General features: G+C 52.1%; 1 protein-coding gene across 3 annotated transcripts in view; it reads left to right on the top strand.

The window, feature by feature from the left end:
* LOC144951430 (transcription factor CP2-like) overlaps positions 1–22818 on the top strand; it is a 28395-nt gene continuing 5577 nt past the window's right edge. The window contains exons 1-10 of one of the 3 annotated variants that reach the window (XM_078881673.1): positions 1–283; positions 3180–3331; positions 5564–5640; positions 7977–8082; positions 8977–9083; positions 10479–10631; positions 12331–12441; positions 17470–17609; positions 17946–18000; positions 22499–22598. In XM_078881673.1, coding sequence (XP_078737799.1) covers positions 162–283; positions 3180–3331; positions 5564–5640; positions 7977–8082; positions 8977–9083; positions 10479–10631; positions 12331–12441; positions 17470–17609; positions 17946–18000; positions 22499–22598 — 1123 coding nt within the window. In that variant the 5' untranslated portion in view covers positions 1–161. Of the gene's footprint in view, positions 284–1355; positions 1379–3179; positions 3332–5563; positions 5641–7976; positions 8083–8976; positions 9084–10478; positions 10632–12330; positions 12442–17469; positions 17610–17945; positions 18001–22498; positions 22599–22818 lie in introns of those variants that run through there. The other 2 variants (XM_078881674.1, XM_078881676.1) reach the window with 2 other exon arrangements.

The raw sequence follows: 22818 nt of genomic DNA on the forward strand, positions 1-22818 counted from the left end.
GTGAGGTGAGAGAGACGGCGAGAGAAGAGTTAAAGTGGACGAGGCGGGGTGAGGGAGCGAGACGCGCGGAGACGGAGCGAGGTGGACGAGGTGGTGGACGAGGAGGTGGAGTGGGGTGTGGGAGCGAGACACGAGAGAGGCCTCAGGCGACCTCCCCCGCCATGGCGTGGACGCTGAAGCTGCCGCTGCCTGACGAGGCCATCGAGTCGGGGCTGGCGCACGACTTTGACTCGAGCCTGTCGGGCATCGGGCAGGAGCTGGGGGCCGGGGCCTACAGCATGAGGTAGAGCCTGCAGGGAGAGCTGGGGTGGACCTGGGGGTGACTACAGCATGAGGGTGACTACAGCATGAGGTAGAGCCTGCAGGGAGAGCTGGGGTGGACCTGGGGGTGACTACAGCATGAGGGTGACTACAGCATGAGGTAGAGCCTGCAGGGAGAGCTGGGGTGACTACAGCATGAGGGAGAGCCTGCAGGGAGAGCTGGGGTGACTACAGCATGAGGTAGAGCCTGCAGGGAGAGTTGGAGTGACTACAGCATGAGGGAGAGCCTGCAGGGAGAGCTGGGGTGACTACAGCATGAGGGAGAGCTGGGGGTGACTACAGCATCAGGGTGACTACAGCCTGAGGGAGAGCTGGGAGCCGGGGCCTACAGCATGAGGTAGAGCCTGCAGGGAGAGCTGGGGTGGACTACAGCATGAGGGTGACTACAGCATGAGGTAGAGCCTGCAGGGAGAGCTGGGGCGGACTACAGCATGAGGTAGAGCCTGCAGGGAGAGCTGGGGGTGGACTACAGCATGAGGGTGACTACAGCATGAGGTAGAGCCTGAGGGAGAGCTGGGATGACTACAGCATGAGGGTGACTACAGCATGAGGTAGAGTCTGCAGGGAGAGCTGGGGGTGACTACAGCATGAGGTAGAGTCTGCAGGGAGAGCTGGGGAAGCTGGGGATGACTACAGCATGAAGTAGAGTCTGCAGGGAGAGCTGGGGATGACTACAGCATGAGGTAGAGTCTGCAGGGAGAGCTGGGATGACTACAGCATGAGGTAGAGTCTGCAGGGAGAGCTGGGGATGACTACAGCATGAGGGTGACTACAGCATGAGGTAGAGTCTGCAGGGAGAGCTGGGATGACTACAGCATGAGGTAGAGCCTGCAGGGAGAGCTGGGGTGGACTACAGCATGAGGTAGAGCCTGCAGGGAGAGCTGGGGTGGACTACAGCATGAGGTAGAGCCTGCAGGGAGAGCTGGGATGGACTACAGCATGAGGTAGAGTCTGCAGGGAGAGCTGGGGTGGACTACAGCATGAGGTAGAGCCTGCAGGGAGAGCTGGGGTGACTACAGCATGAGTTAGAGCTGGGGGCCGGGGCCTACAGCATGAGGTAGAGCCTGCAGGGAGAACTGGGGGGACTACAGCATGAGGGTGGACTACAGCATGAGGTAGAGCCTGCAGGGAGAGCTGGGATGACTACAGCATGAGGTAGAGCCTGAGGGAGAGCTGGGGTGACTATAGCATGAGGTAGAGCCTGCAGGGAGAGCTGGGGTGGACTACAGCATGAGGTAGAGCCTGCAGGGAGAGCTGAGATGACTACAGCATGAGGTAGTGCCTGGGGGTGACTACAGCATGATGTAGAGCCTGCAGGGAGAGCTGGGAGTGACTACAGCATGAGGTAGAGCCTGGGGGTGACTACAGCATGATGGAGAGCTGGGGATGACTACAGCATGAGGTAGAACCTGCGGGGAGAGCTGGGAGTGACTACGGCATGAGGTAGAGCTGGGGGTGACTACAGCATGAGGTAGAGCCTGCAGGGAGAGCTGGGAGTGACTACAGCATGAGGTAGAGCTGGGGGTGACTACAGCATGAGGTAGAGCCTGCAGGGAGAGCTGGGGGTGACTACAGCATGAGGGAGAGCTGGGGTGACTACAGCGTGAGGGAGAGCTGGGGATGGAGTACAGCATGAGGTAGAGTTGGGGGTGACTACAGCATGAGGGAGAGCTGGGGGTGGACTACAGCCTGAGGTAGAGCTGGGGGCCGGAGCCTACAGCATGAGGTAGAGCCTGGGGGTGGACTACAGCCTGAGGTAGAGGTGGGGGTGACTACAGCATGAGGTAGAGCCTGGGGGTGACTACAGCATGAGGTAGAGCCTGCAGGGAGAGCTGGGGTTGACCACGGCATGAGGGAGACACTGCAGGGAGAGCTGGGGGGTGACTACGGCACGAGGTCGAAGCAAGGAAGCGTGTCTGACTTTTCCCTCGCCATAGGAACGTGTAATTTCCACCACCGGCTCAGGGTCGGGAGCTGGAGGTGGTGGGGGAGGGGGTGGGGGAGGGGAGGGGAGGGGGTGGGGGAGGGGAGGGGAGGGGGTGGGGGAGGGGAGGGGAGGGGGTGGGGGAGGGGAGGGGAGGGGGTGGGGGAGGGGAGGGGAGGGGGTGGGGGAGGGGAGGGGAGGGGGTGGGGGAGGGGAGGGGAGGGGGTGGGGGAGGGGAGGGGAGGGGGTGGGGGAGGGGAGGGGAGGGGGTGGGGGAGGGGAGGGGAGGGGGTGGGGGAGGGGAGGGGAGGGGGTGGGGGAGGGGAGGGGAGGGGTGGCTGTAAACAGGTGGAGCAACAATGGCTTCACTGCTCATCCCCAGCGGCAGGAGGTGTCTAACGAGGAAGACTCGCTCGCCCCCCTCGCTCGCCCCCTCGCTCGCCCCCTCGCTCGCCCTCACGCTCGCCCTCACGCTCGCCCTCATGCTCGCCCTCACGCTCGCTCTCTCGCTAGCTCGCTCGCCCTCTCGCTCGCTCGCACTCTCTCTCGCTCGCTCTCACGCTCGCCCTCTCGCTCGCCCTCTCGCTCGCCCTCACGCTCGCCCTCACGCTCGCTCTCACGCTCGCCCTCACGCTCGCCCTCTCGCTCGCTCGCTCTCTGCGGAGTCGTCAGCTGGCACCGTGGAAGGTCGCGGTAACGCCGATAATATCGCCGATAATTTTGCCGATAATTTCGACGATAATATCGACGATAATTTCGACAATAATATCGACGATAATTTCGACGATAATATCGCCGTCCCATCTTTAATTCAGCTGTGCGTTGGTCTTCCCCCTCTCACCCTACCGCCCCCCCCCCCCCACTTTCTCCCCCCCCCCCACCACTTTCTCCCCCCCCCCCCCCACTTTGCCCCCCGCCGTGCTACATGTTGCAGCGACGTGTTGGCTCTGCCCATCTTCAAGCAGGAGGAGTCGAACCTGTCGAGCGAGAGCGACGCGAAGCAGCCCCCCTTCCAGTACGTGCTGTGCGCCGCCACGTCGCCCGCCATCAAGCTCCACGACGAGACGCTCACCTACCTCAACCAAGGTTCGCAACCACTACCACAACCTCCAACCGCAACCACTACCACACCCGCAACCACACCCCCAACCACACCCACAACCACAATCACAACCACACCCTCAACCACAATTACAACCACAACTGCAACCACAACTTCAACTACAACCCCAACCACAATCACAACCCCAATCACAACCCCAATTACAACCCCAACCACAACTCCAACCACAACTCCAACCACAACCCAACCACAAAACCAACCACTACTCCAACCACAACCTTAACCACACCACAACCCCAACTCTAGCCACTTCTCCAACTACAATCCCAGCCACAACCCCAGTCACAACCACAACCTCGGCCACAACCCCAGCCACAACCACAACACCAGCCACAACCTCAGCCACAACCCCAGACACAACTACAAACCCAGGCACAACCCCAGACACAACCCCAGCCACAACCCCAGACACAACCACAACCCTAGCCACAGCCCCAAACCCAACGCCAACCACAACCAACCCATCCCAATGCCCCATGGGGGCCGTTCCTACCAACGTACACACACACACACAAGCGCGTGCGTGTGTGTGTGGCGTTTGGGTGGCTCACGGCAGACCTGGCTGGGACGGTCGATTGCAGTTGCAGATTGTGTACAGTAATCGTCACAAGCGATTCTTCTTATCTCTTGGTACGGCTGCGTCTACAGCGCAACAACGACACATTTAAATTTCGATTTGAAGCTTTCGTGACTGCAGGGGTTCATCTTCTTGGTTCTTTCGGTAAAGTCACGTAGAATGGAAATAATAAAATAATACAAATAGAACATGATAAACTATTTCTCACGACGTTTCGGCCACAACGCAAGCAGCCGTCCTCAGGTGAAGAACAGGTCTGTCGGAAAGACAGCTCATTCAGACGGAAAGACAGCTCATTCAGATGCTGTCTTCTCGACAGACCTGTTCTTCACCTGAGGACGGCTGCTTGCGTTGTGGCCGAAACGTCGTGAGAAATATTTTATCATGTTTTATTATTTTATTACTTCCCTTCTACGTGACTTTACCAAAAGAACCAAGAAAACGACACATTTCACATTCGGGTGATCGGGCCAGGCAACCGCTGTCAGCGCAGCGGAGCAACGTGTCGCCGTGATGCCTCCTTCGTATCTGTGGGACCGGGCATTGCGTCGCTGTATGTTGTACGCTCTGGTCTGGATGACCACAGCGATGTATGCATGTGCGCTGATCTTCCTTCGCAACTTACGTAGCCAACCTCGCACTCGGTGTGGGCAGGTAATATAATCGGTCGGGGTGGATATGCGACGGTCGGGATGTGTGCCGACGCTTTACCGAACGGCGTTTGGATCTCCGGTGGTGGTTCGTAGGTGAACATGCTGAAACTGAAATCTATTTTTATCTTACCAGGTAAGGGCCCACTTGACCCACGTGGTGGCTCTTCTTCCGAAGTGACCTTGCAATCGCAAATGATATCCCAACGAGAAGTGGCTTTTTCACGCGTGGAAATTTATAGCAGAGAGCCAGAGATACTCAATCTTCGAACGCGCGTTTCTTAAGAGTCTTGCCCACACGTTTTCCGTCCGCCGCGATACAGCGACCCAGAGTTCGCGCAAACGACGGTCGCCCCCTTTCAGTCCTTGTCCCGGTGGAGCGGACCACATTGCATCGTTGCGGTTTCCGCTGGATCCCGCTCGGCACGTCCGCGTCACCGCCCCAGCCGGACCAGACTCGCGTGCTGCCGGCGTCGGGGGACGGGGGGGGGGGTAGTCAGAGCAAATTTCTCTCCTCTTGAGCCAGTGGCGGAAACTCGACGTTCCTATGGCGGGGGCGGTAGGAGGGGGGGGTCCGCGGCGAGTCTAGCCGTAGGACAACCACCGCTGACTCGCCGACGTGTGGATGCTCGTTGTGTTGACTCCGGAGGGAGAGAGATGATGGTGCCGAGTCGAGCCCCTTTCCACCTCCCCCGACCACCAGGATTTGAACTCGCAATCTTCGGAATTGCGGAGTGGTCGTCCTTCGGATGCACTTGCACCCGCCGCAGGAATGTGGAAACTCCAACGGGAGATCGGCGCCGTCCCGCTGTTCGTTTGAGCAGGAAACCACGCCGACGCTCGACGGGCATCGCAATTGCGGCTCGCGCCGATGTTTGGACACGCTTCTGTCCGCGTCCGGAGCGCTGACGCCACCGTCATACCCTTGTGTGTGTGTGGCGCGCGCGCGTGTGTCCGTGTGTTGGCAGGTCAGTCGTACGAGTTGAGAATGCTGGATAACAGGAAGATGGGAGAACTCCCAGAGATCAACGGCAAATATGTCAAGGTGCGGGGGGGCGGCGGACGCACCAATGTCATTGCCGCGGGGCGGTTCGCTCGATGACGTTGCTTTGACACAACCCCCAGGTGTCCCCTTGCACAGAGGCAGCCACAGGCGCGCAGTTGCCAACGGATCACCGGCTGAACGTGGGTCGGCAGCTGCCCGCTCGCGCGCGGCGTTGGCTGGCGCCGTGCCGTGACGTGGCCGTCGAATAACGCGTGGCACCCCAAGCATCGTCATTGATGACGATGGTGACGTCGGTGACATCGTCGTCATCGTTTATTACCAGAATCGGCATCTTTGTTTGGGCTGGAGGAGGAATCCGATGAGCTATGAAGCTTACTCTTTGGTTCTTTCGGTAAAGTCACGTTGGTATAAAATATAAAATAAATTAAAATAAATTAAATCGCCACGTTTCGGGCGCAACGCAAGCGTCCGTCATCAGGTGGGACAAGCACAGCAAGAAACAATTGTCTTCTTGGTTCTTTTGGTAAAGTCATGTAGAAGGGAAGTAATAAAATAATAAAAATAAAACATAATAAAATAAAATAATTCTCACGACATTTCGGCTACAATGCAAGCAGCCGTCTTCACCTGAAGACGGCTGCTTTCTTCAGGTGAAGACGGCTGCTTGCGTTGTAGCCGAAACGTCGTGAGAATTATTTTATTTTATTATGTTTTATTTTTATAATTTTATTCCCTTCTACGTGACTTTACCGAAAGAACCAAGAAGATGAATCCCTGCAGTCACGAAAGCTTTAAATCGAAAAGAAACAATTGATGAAGTGGGCAAAAGAGCTGCTAGTAAACAAGGGGTTATATAGATGAGGCAGGAGGGAGTAGACGGGGTAGAGAGGGTGGGGTGGGGAGAGGGGAGTGGAAATCTGCAAGCTCGACATGCACGGCAAATTTGCAAGTGACGGGAGTAAGAAACTGGAGATGCGGATATGAAGGCAAACTTTAAAGCAGCTCAGGTTTTACCTGCTTAATAACATCCTACTCTTATGTTTTTTCGGTAAAGTCACGTAGGTAAAAAATTAAATTAAAAATTAATGAAGGTAATAATGGAAATGAAAAGAATAAATCACGACGTTTCGGAGGCAACGCAAGTCTCCGTCATCAGGTGGGACCGTCACAGCCAGACTTACTGTGTTGCCTCCGAAACGTCGTGATTTATTTTTTATTGTATTTCTATTATTATTTTTATTAATTTTTTATTTTATTTTTTACCAACATGACTTTACCGAAAAAATCTAAGAGTACGAATCCTTGCAGTCACGAAAGCTTCAAATCTCGAATTAATAACATCCTTCCAATGATTGCTCAATTTGTATCCAGTTTGGGTGAGTTTTACAACAGCAGCAGACGATGCCAGTATACAGCAGGCATCAGGGTCGGGATCGAATCCACGACCTCCTGTATACCAGGCGAGATAGTTAACATCTCAGCCACCGTGGTGATGATGATGAGAGAGACACCGCAAACTCCCAGTATACAGCAGGCATCAGGGTTGGGATCGAACCCACGACCTCCTGTATACCAGGCGAGATAGTTAACATCTCAGCCACCGTGATGATGATGAGAGAGACACCGCAAACTCCCAGTATACAGCAGGCATCAGGGTCGGGATCGAACCCACGACCTCCTGTATACCAGGCGAGGGAGTTAACATCTCCTAGCCACCGTGATGATGATGAGAGAGACACACAAACTCCCAGTATACAGCAGGCGTAAGGGTCGGGATCGAACCCACGACCTCCTGTATACCAGGCGAGGGAGTTAACATCTCTTAGCCACCGTGATGATGATGAGAGAGACACACAAACTCCCAGTATACAGCAGGCGTAAGGGTCGGGATCGAACCCACGACCTCCTGTATACCAGGCGAGGGAGTTAACATCTCTTAGCCACCGTGATGATGATGAGAGAGACACACAAACTCCCAGTATACAGCAGGCGTAAGGGTCGGGATCGAACCCACGACCTCCTGTATACCAGGCGAGGGAGTTAACATCTCCGAGCCTTGAGACCCAACAAAGCTATCCCTGTGTAAACAAGCGATAAATAATGACAGCACGAAGTCAGCGGTGGTCGGTGCACGCTTCGTGTTGGCTGTGAACGCTACGCACGCCGTAATAGAGGGGGTTTTTTTTGGGGGGGGGGAGGGGGGGGGTTAGATCGCGTGAATATAATGCGTCGTTAAACCCGCTGCTATTGGTCGCCAAAAGCCTCCCGCGTTAAACTGGCGACGCGCGCCCCGCTGCGTCCGCCGTGACCGCTCCTTCGCACCACCGTCAAACCGGCGCCGTCTCTCTCTCTCTCTCTCCCGCTGGCGTTGGCAGAGCATCGTGCGCGTCGTGTTTCACGACCGCCGTCTGCAGTACACGGAGCACCAGCAGCTGGAGAGCTGGAAGTGGAATCGTCCTGGGGATCGCATCCTCGATATCGGTGAGCCCGGCGCGATCGCGCTCATGCCTATCTATGTATGCAGTGGCTTTTCTATTTGTTATACGTGTATCTTTTCACGGGGTTAAGTATGGTCAAAAGTTATTCTTTGGTTCTTTCGGTAAAGTCACGTATAAAGATAAAATAATAAATTACATTAAATACTAGCGTACGACGTTTCGATTGCAACACAAGCAATCATCATCAGGTATAAATTAAATATAAACACAAATCTAGTATACTTAGAAATGTAATGTAACACAACAGAGAGTCGGATAACATAACAGTCAACACCCTATCTGGTTGATTACGTTCTTCCTGAGAATGCTAAATTTGAGAGAGAGATTAAACACAGAACCAGAAACATAGACAGACATATAAGCAGACAGATATCACAGAGATACATAGAGAGAGAGAGCAAACATAGGCACAAAGAGAAACTACGCCTCTGTGTCGAGGCCTTAAATAGAGAAAGGGGGGGGCGTATGCTAGTATTTAATTTAATTTATTATTTTATCTTTATACGTGACTTTACCAAAAGAACCAAAGAATAATTCCTGCAGTCACGATATGGTCAAAAGCTTCTCGTCCTCCCAAGTATCTCCTACCCTCGCAGCCCGCACGGTGGTGAGCATCTCAACCCCGTTGCGATGACGTGCCTGTACGTACGTCATGGGAACGGAACGGGAAGAAATATTAAATAACTTTTTTTATCGCCACGGAGGCTCCCACAAGGCCATGTGGGGCGGGGAGGGCGCGTGTGGCACGGTGTTGGCTCCGGCTATCGTAGAGCGGCGGTCGTGTCGCTACGGTTCTCCGCGGTGAGTAACGATGCCTTTAAAAAGAATGGCGCCACTACTACGCCTCTCGAAATAAAATGAACGCCTCTGCCCACAGACATGCCAATGTCCGTGGGCATCGTGGACCCGAGGGCAAACCCGACGCTTCTCAACACCGTGGAGTTTCTGTGGGACCCTGCCAAGCGCTCGTCCGTCTTCATCCAGGTGGGAAGAGGCTCCACGCGGCCCTCGCCTTGACACGCGTCGACAGAAGCAACTACGGAGCAGAGGTCACAAACGGGTTTTGATTTCGTACCCGTACCCGGCCGCACCAGGGTCGCAAACGGGTACCCGTACCCTACCCGATACCCGGCTACCCGTACCCGGCCGGGTATCGGGTAGGGTACGGGTACCCGATTGCGACCTCTGGGATGAAGCCATGTTGCAGGCGCGGGTGGGTTGATTCTAGGAACTTGAATTGTGAGAAGAGACAAGACGTTGGGAAATGAGTGACCCGGCTGGGTACGGGTAGCCGTTTGCGACCCTGGTGCGGCCGGGTACGGGTAGGCCGTGAGTCACTGGTGAGTCACCGTTTGTCACTCATTTCCCAACGTCTTGTCTCTTCTCACAATTCAAGTTCCTAGAATCAACCCACCCGCGCCTGCAACATGGCTTCATCCCAGAGGTCGCAATCGGGTACTCGTACCCGTACCCTACCCAATACCCGGCCGGGTACGGGTAGCCGGGTATCGGGTAGGGTACGGGCATCGGGTACCCGATTGCGACCTCTGCTACGGAGGAGAACCTCGGGGGGTCCACCTTCCGTTTGGGGAGGGCCCGTCATCCGGTGGTGGATAGCCGGGCGGTGGCGGTGGTCGCTACGCGGCTGCATGCGATCCAGGCGTTGTGGAGGCGGTGGTAGCAGCGCGGGCTGGCCGCACGGATGTTGTAAAACGGCCTTACTGTGGGCGTCGGTGATGTTGCCCGTACCCTGGCTCGCCGCTAGAAGGCAGTGGAGCAAATATGTGGTCTAGACCTGCTCCGCCTGTGTGTGATCGAGTGTTTCCCCCTCGCACACGCGTGGGTTTTCTCCGGTTGCCCTGGTTTCATCCCGCACGTACGCGCTCATTAATTGGCCGATAGCGACTTAATATGCAGAGGACCGCAGAGGTTGGACAATTGTTGACGCCGGTTCTGCCCGCCTTCTCTTGCCCCCATCACCCCCCCCACTGCCCCCTCCCGTGAATCGTTAAATTGTAATAAATTTTGATTGCGTCGTATTTCATCGCTAGTCGCACCACCCGCGTTGGTGTGTGTGTGTGCGCCGCCGCAAAGATCCCCCGTGTAGCCTTAACAGACTGTTGGGGCAAGTGCTGTTAGCGAGCACCGCCTATGAAGGCCGGCACGGCACACGAGGGGGTAGGTGGCCAGCACCACACCCGGGAGCGGGTGTGGGACCCCGAGTTCAATTCCCGCTCAAGGCCAACACCGGCGACGATTATCTGAACCGGGTCCCGGGCCTCCCCTAGGTCGACTCGGCCCCCATAGGCGCTAGCCGCTGACAGCACTTGCCCCGACAATTCCGTGAAAGACCTTTGTCGTTTGTGCCCCGCCGCCAAGGTGAACTGCATCAGCACGGAGTTCACGCCCCGGAAGCACGGGGGCGAGAAGGGAGTGCCATTCCGCGTTCAGATCGACACGTTCAAGCAGAACGACGGCGGGGAGTACACGGAGCACCTGCACTCTGCCAGCTGCCAAGTCAAGGTCTTCAAGGTGCCCGCGGCACATCGCCACGCGTCCGCGTCGTCGTCGGTGTCCCACGGCAGAGGTCGCAACCGGGTACCCGATACCCGTACCCTACCCGATACCCGGCTACCCGGCCGGGTACGGGTACCCGTTTGCGACCCTGGTGCGGCCGGGTACGGGTACGGGTAGGCCGGGAGTCACTGGTCACTAACCGTTTGTCACTCATTTCGGGTAATGCACGGGTACCCGATACCCGTACCCTACCCGATACCCGGCTACCCGTACCTGACGGGTACCCATTTGCAACCCTGGTGCGGCCGGGTACGGGTACGGGTAAGGAATCAAAACCCGTTTGCAACCTCTGTCCCACGGGCGTTCCGCCATGCCGTACCAAGGTTGCTGCGCCACGGCGATGCCGCAGTATGCAAGTTGCGGTGAACTTCTTTCACGCCGTACGTAGCCAACCGTGCTAATCGGAGGTGCGGTGTGTGTACGTGCGTTGAACTTCTTTCGCATCGTACGTAGCCGACCGTAGCTAATCGGAGGTGCGGTATGTGTACGTGCGTTGAACTCCTTTCACGCCGTACGTAGCCAGCCGTAGCTAATCGGAGGTGCGGTGTGTGCACGTGTGTTGAACTTCTTTCACACCGTACGTAACCGACCGTAGCTAATCGGAGGTGCGGTGTGTGTACGTGTGTTGAACTTCTTTCGGGCCGTACGTAGCCAACCGTAGCTAATCGGAGGTGCGGTGGGGGGGGGCAGAAGGGCAACAAACCAACGCACTAAAAGCAGTTCTAAAGAAATTGGTTTTCAATCGAGGTGATTGAAAAGTGCATGGCTCCCAGTAGCTTCCTAGTATCGGATGGAAGAGCGGTCCAGACGGCCCTCTTTGTCCGTGGGTTAGCCAAAGCCGCTGCTGCTGCTGCGAGGATGAGCGGAGTTTGCGTGACGATGGTTTATGCTCCTTGACGAGATCAGCGAGGTATCGATCTTCCGATTTCTGATTGCCCGTGAAGCGATAAAAATCCCGTGTCGCTGGACTCGTAGCATGGGAGAAGTTGGTCCCGGCTTGCTGACAAGGAGCGCCGTGATGGCTAGGAGATGTTAGCTCCCACGCCTGGTATGCAGTAGGTCGTGGGTTCGATCCCAACCCTGACAATGCCCTGTATACTCGGAGTTGCGTGTCTCTCTCCGTGGTGAGATGTTAACTACCTCGCCTGGTATGCAGGAGGTCGTGGGTTCAATCCCGACCCTGACGCCTGCTGCTGTATATTCGGAGTTTGCGTGTCTCTCTCCCTGTTGTTGCATGGATTTTTCTCCGGGTCTTCCGGTTTTACCCTCCGAGATTAAGAAACACGCTGTTAAGAGTATTTGCCTGCGACTACAGATTTCCACGTGATAAGCCACATTCTCGTTCAGCTATCATTTGTGATGGCCAACAGCTACACAGCTCAGTGGGCCTTACCTGATAAAATAAAAAAAATAAAAAATTGTTTGCTTTTTTAAAGTCTGGCTCGCCACGAATCCGTATAATTTCACGTCAAAATGCAATACGCGTCGTCTGTACGTGCACGTCGTTCCAAACTTACGTTGCGGCAGTCCCACCACCCCCACCCCTCCCCGCGGTTGGGGGAGGGGGGGGGGGCAAGGACACCCATTGATCTGTCGAGCTCTGTGTGTTTGGCCAATGGGCCCCCCCCCGCGTCTGATCGTTGTGACCTCTCAGCCGAAAGGTGCGGATAGGAAACAAAAGACGGACCGCGATAAGATGGAGAAACGGACGCCGCTGGAGAAGGAAAAATACCAGCTGTCCTACGACACCACCATCCTCACAGAGGTGAGGCCGCAGACTCTTGCTCCCTCCCCTCCCCGTTTTTTTTTACATTTATTCATTTGTCTTGTCGAGTACAGAAGTTCTCTTTTAGTCCATGGACCCGATTTCATTGAATTGCTTAGTTCCAGTCTAACGCTCGAGTTGCGCCCAGCGTCTTTGAAATCGGCGGTAAAAAACAAAGTGACGACGATCGCATGCCGTGAGTTTTATGAATCGCGGTGGGCGGCAGTGAAGCGGTGGCACTCAATCCTCGTAAAATTTCGATTTAAAGCTTTCGTGACTGCAGGGATTCATCTTCTTGGTTCTTTCGGTAAAGTCACGTAGAAGGGAAATAATAAAAATAAAACAATAAAATAAAATAATTCTCACGACGTTTTGGCCACAACGCAAGCAGCCGTCCTCAGGTGAAGAACAGGTCTGTCGGAAAGACGCTGTCTTTTATTATGTTTTATATTATGTTTTATTTTTATTATTTTATTATTTCCCTTCTACGCGACTTTACCGAAAGAACCAAGAAGATAACCTCGCGCTGTTACATATTTTCAAGCGCTTTTGTTATTCGGGACCCGCCAGCGACGTACTGGACCAAAAAGTGCGTGCGTTTCATTAATTTGAGCGATGGGGCTCCACAAAAGAACGAATTGTAGTTGCGTATAGACTGAAGCCACGGTGAGTTTCAAGACGGTCGCCTGCAAGTTCCCTCCCATCCCATGTGATCATCCCCCTGCCCCCCCCCCTGTCACCCCTCCCCCATCACACCGCTTACCCCCACTTCTCCCTCCAAAACCATGCACTCGCATGCTAGGCTTCCTCAGCCAGAACTGGGGAAGTATGGTTGTGGGGGTGACCCCCCCCCCCCCACCCCTTGCACTCCTCACATTGTAGGGATGTGTTTTTCGATTTTGGTTCATTCGAAAATCTGGACTGGATCTCACAATTTGGAACGATCGGTAGAGTATTCATCTTCTTGGTTCTTTCGGTAAAGTCACGCAGAAGGGAAATAATAAAATAATTAAAATAAAACATAATAAAATAATTCTCACGACGTTTGGGCCACAACGCAAGCAGCCGTCCTCAGGTGGAGAACAGGTCTGTCGAGAAGACAGAGTCTGAATGACACACCCCAGGCAGACCTGTTCTCACCTGAAGACAGCTGCTTGCGTTGTGGCCGAAACGTCGTGAGAATTATTTTATTATGTTTCATTTTTATTATTTTATTATTTCCATTCTACGTGACTTTACCGAAAGAACCAAGAAGATGAATCCCTGCAGTCATGAAAGCTTTAAAACGGTAGAATATTGTATTGATTTTTTTGGGGGGGTTTGCTATCTGATCAGTCCGCAATCCGGATTTGACGTCTGCGCTTTTTCCTGCCAAAAACGTGGTGGAGAAGCACGTGACGTCGATGCTGTTGACGTGCGGGTATGTAAATATTAAATAAACAAGTAAGTGATTTTATAAATAGTTTCTTTTGGGTTGTGTCGTCGCGAAGATGTCGACTACCTCGCCTGGTATACAGGAGGTCGTGGGTTCGATCCCGACCCTGACGTCTGCTGTTAATTTGGGGCTTCCACGTTCTCCCCGTGGTCGTGTGGACTTTTCTCCGCATCCTCCGCTATTTCCCTCCACAGTTATAAGCACGCGTTCAGAGTATTTGGCTGCTAGTGATGTTAAGCCGCTTGGTTGAGCTATCATTTGTGGCCGGGCCGCTTCTGAAAAAGAGCCACGCAGCATCGATTGGCCTTACCTGGGAAAATACAAAATTGTGAACTATGATCCATCCACCACCCAGCGAGACACGGCCAATGAAATCGAGATGTCGCGTGTGTGTACGTTGAACTCCTATGGCGCACCGTACTTCGCCAAACTGCTTATCGGAGCTTCGGGGCAAAACGTGCCAATTGATTTGGCTTACCAGCAAAACTGCGGGAGGGGAGGAGGAATGTTGGAAAACGGTCAAAATTTCCTTGGCGCTCTGCGGGAAATCGCACCCACCATCTTTCGGTGCTCGCGAGGACTCAGGCTTTCGGTCGAGCACGTTTGCCCACGCACAGTGTTGAAACGCGACATTCCGTTTCTTTTTGCCGGTAAAACCAAATCAATCGGCACGCATTTGCCCACGCGACGTGACAACTCGACTCGATGGGCTCTTGTCCGGGGCGGTTGGAGGGCCATCGTGTAAAAACAGCAACTGTACGCCGTACCTACGCGACGGTGCAACCCGAAAGAAATAAAATTTCGAGTCGGTCGTGGGAAAAACCCCACGTGACAAAAGCGGCAATGGTACCGAAAAGTTTTTTTTTTTAATCCCCAAAATTTTTTAAATCCTCAAACCCATCCCTACGCGGAGGCGTTGTGGAGGCGTTGTCGACGTCCGCAGCGGACGTAGACATCGCCACGGTAACCGCGCCAGGGATCACACCAACGACCGCTCACCGCGTGGCGACATAACCCAACGTGTTATTTTTTTACTTTTTTTGTTAAATCGGGATTGGGGGAGGGGGGGGAGGTCCGCGCAGCGACCCTCCGGCGCTCTATCACCAACAAAGAGGTGCATCGATGACGTCAGGTTACCTTGCTTGCCTGTGCGGTGGTGTCTGGTGTCTCCAGATGAAACGGGCCAGCACTAATGGTGGAGACGCGCATGAGAATGAGCTGAAAAAATCGACTAAGAGGACTATGCTAGTCGAAGTCGGGGATTATCATGCAAAGCGAGGCAGTTCTGTAAGCCCCCCCTCCCCTTCCCCCCCTCCCACCGCCCCCCACCGCCCCCCCACCCACCACCCCCCCACCTTCCTATTCATTATACGACACTTGACACTTTATTTGGCTTGTGATCGGAAGCACCTTGGGTCGTTGAAGGGTGTTCAGGAGCTGTGCCCGTGCGGTTTGGCCACGCTCCGTTGACCGTGTCCGAGCGGACTGTGCCAGGATGGACGGCGAGGTTTTAATAACGAGGTTAATGGGGCTCCGTGGTGGCTAGGAGATGTTAACTACCTCGCCTGGTATGCAGGAGGTCGTGGGTTCGATCCCAACCCTTGACGCCTGCTGTAATATTTGAAGTTTGCGCGTCTCTCTCTCTCTCTCCCCATGGTCGTGTGGATTTTGTTCCGGGTCCTCCTGTTTTTCCCCTCCACATTTTAGAATTGACATCACGCGCTTAAGAGTTTTTGGCTGCTCTTAAATTTCCGCACGACCGTCGGCTACGTCTCGGCGAGCTATCGTTTGCGAGAGCCAGGGTCCCTTCTCAAACAGTTGGGGGGACTTACCCGCTGAAATCTAAATGATAGTTTAATCATAAATGCCATGACTCGCTTGCAGGTCTTTATCACCCAGTAGCCGGGCTAAGCGGTGAGAGATAAAGGCACAGTCCCCCACAATTCCCTTTGCCTCACCGTGGAAGGGGGGGGGGGGGGGCGGTGGCCCTTCTGCCAGCAGTGGCACGAGTGGGCACTTGCAGGGCCTTCTCTGCCGTGCCTTTGACGTTGCAAGGCGCGGAACGTTGCTGGAACAAAAATCTAGCGGGTTGAAATTTTCGGCGCTCGGTTTGACGGGAAGGCGTTCTCCGCACGTCTCTCCGCTGTCAGCGATTTTTTTTTTTTTTGGTCACGCGGTCGATACGGCAGTTGGAGTGTTTGTTAATTCTACAACTGGGGGATGCGAGAAAAACAAAAAAGGCCTGAAAATAATTACCGTGTTCTCTGGATTATGAGGTACTCTGGAAAGTACGACAGCACCGTAAAGTTTGTTTCAATAAAGTTATTCAATTCTGTTCGCACACACACGACACACCTACCGGATCGCATAAGATGCCAACCACGCAACTTTTTTCCTAGAGGACTGCAGAACTTGGGCGATTGCTGGTAGCACCCGATACACCTTTCCAGCCGCTGCGTTCCTTTTCCCGCGTGATCGTGGTTCCCGCTCCCGCCTCTCGTGCCGTTCTTTCTTTCTCCGTCTCTCGGAGAGCGAGCGAATGCTGTGCAGCGTCACCGCCACACTCTTTGACACTTATTATTATTATCATAAAATGTTACTTTTAAAACGTGGGGTTAAAAAAAAAGTGTCCTTATAGTCCGGAGAATATGATGTAATGCTGCACGAAGCTGATTTTTTTTATCGTGCAAAGCGAAAAAATAATAACGCGACTAGTGCCGCGTATTGGGAGATATTCCTGCAACAGAATCCACAACGGTCGAGACGCAGTCAGTTTGCGCGAAATAAATCGTTAGCGAAGAGCGCCTATTGATTGTAGCCGTGGCCTCTCGCGAATGTGGCTCACGATCTGAGAGGGCGCCCTTGAGGCCAGGCCAAGCGACAGCGTTTAGTCTCCCAAGGCAATTGTGAACCTTGCCCAGCGATTCCGTGTCCCCCGTTCAATTGTTGCACTGCACGAAGGCACAGCTCCCGTTTTTGTCGGAACGCATTTCTTAACGCTCGTCGCCGCGTGTTGACGATGTTTTACGTGGGAATGCAAGAAGGCCGGCACTTGATGAATAACGTCAAACCCTTTAATTTTTGGTTATTGAATCGGTGTTTTAAGAACGGCACGCACGCAGCGATTTATAATGCGGCATTACAAATCGCATCGGTGGCGCGCGTGACATCCGAACACGATATTTTTGTGGCCCCCTCCTCCTCCTCCTCCCCCCTCGCCCACCCACACCGAGCAGCACGGTGAAGTACCGCCAAACAACCCCCCCTCCCCGCCATGACCACGCCTCGCCGCGCCGGCCGTTGCGGTCAAACGACTCCCACGACCGGCACGGCCTCCATTCGGCAGTCGTTTGACAGAGCGGCTCTGCGTGCAATTCGGTAGAACGTAAAGAACGACGCTTGCAGGACCGTTTTAACGCAACTGGCCACGGTCCCACATCGGCGAGTGGCCGTGCGACTTTCGCGTCTCGCTTCTGCGAGTTGTTGTTGTTGGCAAACGTCGTCGTTGAATGTCATTGAACGTTTCGCCGTCTCTCCTCTGTGCGCGTGCCGCTTTGTTTATTTTGTTGTTGTTGGGGCTGCTCGACGGACAGTGCTCGCCGTGGCCAGACACGACGTACCTCGACAACAGCCCCACCACCACCACGACGACCACCACGACGGTGGCCGCCACCAGCAGCTTCCAGCCGGCCACCTCCTCCGCCGCAGCCACCACCTTCGTCGTCAACGACAGGTGTGTGCGTGTGTGCGCGTGTGTGTGTGGTGTGTGTGTGTGGTGTGTGTGCGTGGCACCTGGGTCTGCCCCGTGACCTCCCAGCGGGCGTTCGACACTTCATGTGGCCTCAAGGTGCACATGGCCTGGCACAAGTGCCGCGGTGACATCACCGACACTTAGTGGAGAATACCGGTTGTCGTGATCTATTTTATTTTATACCTACGTGACTTTACCGAAAGAACCAAAGAGTATGGGGGAACGTGGTTTTGTTCATGATGTGTCTGCGAAAGTTCTTGGGCGCAACTCACGTGTAGGGGGGGTGTGGTGCTTGTTGTTGGTCCGCCTGCCTTGCAGTGACTGCTCATCGCCAAACCATCAGAACGACGTGTCCAATAACGCCATCCTCGAGGTACGTTCCAACGTAGGAAACACACCGAAATCCCGCACGTAAGATCGCGTTGAATCGTTTGTGACTTCACGGAAAATGAGTACGGGGACGTGACTACTTAGGAACGAGTTAGGTCCCAGAGGTGTATTCGGAAGTCCAACTTTACTCCCATCGATTCCAAACAAGTTGTACACTTCACACGGGAACTGGCTTTAAAAGTTACATAATCTCCTGTAGACGTAGATGCCACTGGTTTTTCACGTTTTGCAGATGATGATGCCACTGGTTCTTTACGTTCTGCAGATGTAGATGGCACTGGTTCTTCACATTCTGCAGACGTAGATGCCACTGGTTCTTCACGTTCTCCAGATGTAGATGCCACTGGTTCTTTACGTTCTGCAGACGTAGATGCCACTGGTTCTTCACGTTCTCCAAATGTAGATGCCACTGGTTCTTCACGTTCTGTAGATGTAGATGCCACTGGTTCTTCACGTTCTGCAGATGTAGATGCCACTGGTTCTTCACGTTCTGCAGATGTAGATGCCACTGGTTCTTCACGTTCTGCAGATGTAGATGCCACTGGTTTTTCACGTTCTGCAGATGTAGATGCCACTGGTTCTTCACGTTCTGCAGATGTAGATGCCACTGGTTCTTCACGTTCTGCGGATGTAGATGCCACTGGTTCTTCACGTTCTGCGGATGTAGATGCCACTGGTTCTTCACGTTCTGCAGATGTAGATGCCACTGGTTCTTCACCTTCTGCAGATGTAGATGCCACTGGTTCTTCACGTTCTGCAGATGTAGATGCCACTGGTTCTTCACGTTCTGCAGATGTAGATGCCACTGGTTCTTCACGTTCTGCAGATGTAGATGCCACTGGTTCTTCACGTTCTGCAGATGTAGATGCCACTGGTTCTTCACGTTCTGCAGATGTAGATGCCACTGGTTCTTCACGTTCTGCAGATGTAGATGCCACTGGTTCTTCACGTTCTGCAGATGTAGATGCCACTTTTTCTTCACGTTCTGCAGATGTAGATGCCACTGGTTCTTCACGTTCTGCAGATGTAGACGCCACTGGTTCTTCACGTTCTGCAGATGTAGATGCCGTTGGTTCTTCACGTTCTGCAGATGTAGATGCCACTGGTTCTTCACGTTCTGCAGATGTAGATGCCAATGGTTCTTCACGTTCTGCAGATGTAGATGCCACTGGTTCTTCACGTTCTGCAGATGTAGATGCCACTGGTTCTTCACGTTCTGCAGATGTAGATGCCACTGGTTCTTCACGTTCTGCAGATGTAGATGCCAATGGTTCTTCACGTTCTGCAGATGTAGATGCCACTGGTTCTTCACGTTCTGCAGATGTAGATGCCACTGGTTCTTCACGTTTTGCAGATGTAGATGCCACTGGTTCTTCACGTTCTGCAGATGTAGATGCCACTGGTTCTTCACATTCAGCAGATGTAGATGCCACTGGTTCTTCACGTTCTGCAGATGTAGATGCCACTGGTTCTTCACGTTCTGCAGATGTAGATGCCACTGGTTCTTCACGTTCTGCAGATGTAGATGCCACTGGTTCTTCACATTCTGCAGATGTAGTTGCCACTGGTTCTTCACATTCTGCAGATGTAGATGCCACTGGTTCTTCACGTTCTGCAGATGTAGATGCCACTGGTTCTTCACGTTCTGCAGATGTAGATGCCACTGGTTCTTCAAGTTCTGCAGATGTAGATGCCACCGCCACCATCTACTGCAAGGCAGTTGAACTTATGACTCTCGGTCCGAACAGGCAAACTGAACATCCCGACAGGTTTGTTCGTATCTCTGAAAGTTCGTCAGTCGAATTGTTCGTAAGTAGAGGAGTCCCTGTATATATATGTTCACTGAACTTTTACACTAATAGAACAAGCAAGGCTGAACAGAACGTTCCAGACAGATTGTGTAAACATGACTGCGCGGACGCGGAAGGAGGGATGATCGATTCTGCAACCGAATTGGGATTCCCCCAGCAAATGACGATCCTTTGTGTGTGTTAAGTTCAGCTCGTCATTGGCAGAGGAAAACACGAAGGCCTTAAGCCTGGGCGTAGGTTGTTGTCTTCCTCCCGCACCTCCTCTCTTAGCGTGGTTGGCTACGTACGGTGCGAAATAAGTTCGACGTTACCTCCATGCGTACATATACAGGTAGTCCCCCAGTTGCGATGGGATCCGACTTACGATATTTCAATCTTACGATGGCGGTAGCGATATGACAAAATTGCCATTAACAACCTAACAGCGTTCAAGTTTGCAGACGACGGACAGAATCTTGGTGGGTAGAGTACAATATGATACGTTACGATACGTTCAATGCATGTATGATACGTAGCTTTAGCGATTTCATTTTAAGGTTACCACGATACGATACGTTCAATGCATGTTGAAAGTTTTTTTTTATAGCAGATAGGATTGTTTCCTGAAAAAACTTTCTATTAAATTGCAGTTCGGCTCTTGAATCGGGTGCAACCGCAACAAAAAAAAAAAACATGAACAAAAAACATCTTAAAGTGAATATGTGACTTAAGTGCAAACAGAAAATCCAAGAAAAGACAGTAAAATATTGCAGAAAAAGCACCGTACACAAAAATGTGCAAAAATCCCAGTGGGATGCAAGTCAAACAACAACAACAACCACAAGACAACTTAGATTAAGGCCATCAGTCTAACTCTGTACTACAACAAACAAACATGGCCAAACCAAAAAACTTTTCGAAAATCACCAAAATAAAGCCATAAAAGCAATGAAACGGTGGTCACGGGAACTGTGACCGAATTTTCACAATAAACGGCGTGAACAACATGTACTACCAAACTCTGCAGCAATATCTCGATCGTGTGTGCTCGCAGATGATTTGTTCACCGTTGTTCTTTGAACTGCTGTCGTGTTTTTGTATTGTTCTGACCCCGTGCCTCTGCTTGGACATCTGTGAACAAGAGCTTGACAGTAGAAGCCCTCTTAACGACGGTAATTGGTTCCACGAAACCGATCGTCAAGCGATGTTTGGTCGCTTAAGCGAGTTTAGGATATGCACGTTAAAGGCGTAGTTCGTTCTGGTAGCGTCGAAAGTTACCCCTTTTTACCCCCCCCCCCAAAAAAACCGGACTTTATAATATTTAAGCAATGGATATTGATACATTAAGATGCTAACAACATCAACACAATGTTAAAATAAACACGGTTAATCAATGTGTTAAGTAATATTTATTGTACCTACAACTGCCCGTCATTAACAGGGGAAACGTTGGTAAGCGAACACATTGGGCTCTTATGGAGGCACTACTCTACACTATACACAACTCTATACACTACACTATACGCTACACTACTATACACTACGATACACTACACTACTATACACTGCACTATACACTACAGTACTATACACTACACTACTATAAACTACGATACACTACACTATACACTACACTACTATACACTACACTATACACTACACTATACACTACACTATATACTACACTACTATACACTACACCAATATACACTACACTACTATACACTACACTACAGAGGTGGGACAAAGTCATTGTTATGCAAGTCCAAGTCGAGTCGCAAGTCATCAAATTCATGACTCGAGTCTGACTCGAGTCCAAGTCACATGACTCGAGTCCACACCTCTGCTACACTATACACTACACTAGACACTACACTAGTATACACTACACTATATACTACACTACTATACACTACACCAATATACACTACACTACTATACACTACACTATACACTACACTATACACTACACTAGACACTACACTAGTATACACTACACTACTAAACACTACACCAATATACACTACACTACTATACACTACACTATACACTACACTATACACTACACTACTTTCCATTACACTACTATACACTACACCACTATACACTACACTACTATCCATTACACTACTATACACTATTATACACTACTATACACTACCTACACTACACTACTATACACTACACTACTATATACTACTATACACTACACTACTATAAACTACTATACACTACACTACTATAAACTACTATACACTACACTACTATAAACTACTATACACTACACTACTATAAACTACTATACACTACACTACTATACACCACACTACTATAAACTACTATACACTACACTACTATACATTACACTACTATACATTACACTACTATAAACTACTATACACTACACTACTATACACCACACTACTATAAACTACTATACACTGCACTAATACACACTACTATACACTACACTACTATACACTACACTACTATACACTACACTACTATACACTACACCACTATACACTACACTACTATACACGACACATTGGGCTCTAGGGAGGCCCGTCGCTCAGCGTTTAGTCGCTAACAGAAGTGCTCGTTAGGAAGGGTTCTACCGTGTCGCTCATCGGACTCTTCCCGTGTGTGTACACACATTCTGATTCTACGTCTGCAACTTGTCCCTGGCAGCAGCAGAAGCTGTCACCTACGGCCACCATCCAAGAGATGCAGCAGTGGCTGCACCAACACCGTTTCTCCAGTTTCAGTCGCCTCTTCTCCAACTTCACAGGTCAGTTTATGGATATACAGACAGTCCCCGAGTTACGATGGGGTCCGACTTACGATATTTCGATCTTACGACGGCGAAAGCGATACGGCAAAATTGTTAAATATTTGTAATTTCGCGCGGCAGGTATAAACGCAGCGACGTAACGAGGTACGATACTGTACGTTCAATGCATGCGTGATACGTAGCTTTAGCGATTTCATTTTAGGATTACCACGATACG

Source organism: Lampetra fluviatilis, chromosome 62 (genome assembly GCF_964198595.1).
Source record: "Lampetra fluviatilis chromosome 62, kcLamFluv1.1, whole genome shotgun sequence".
NCBI lineage: Eukaryota > Metazoa > Chordata > Hyperoartia > Petromyzontiformes > Petromyzontidae > Lampetra > Lampetra fluviatilis.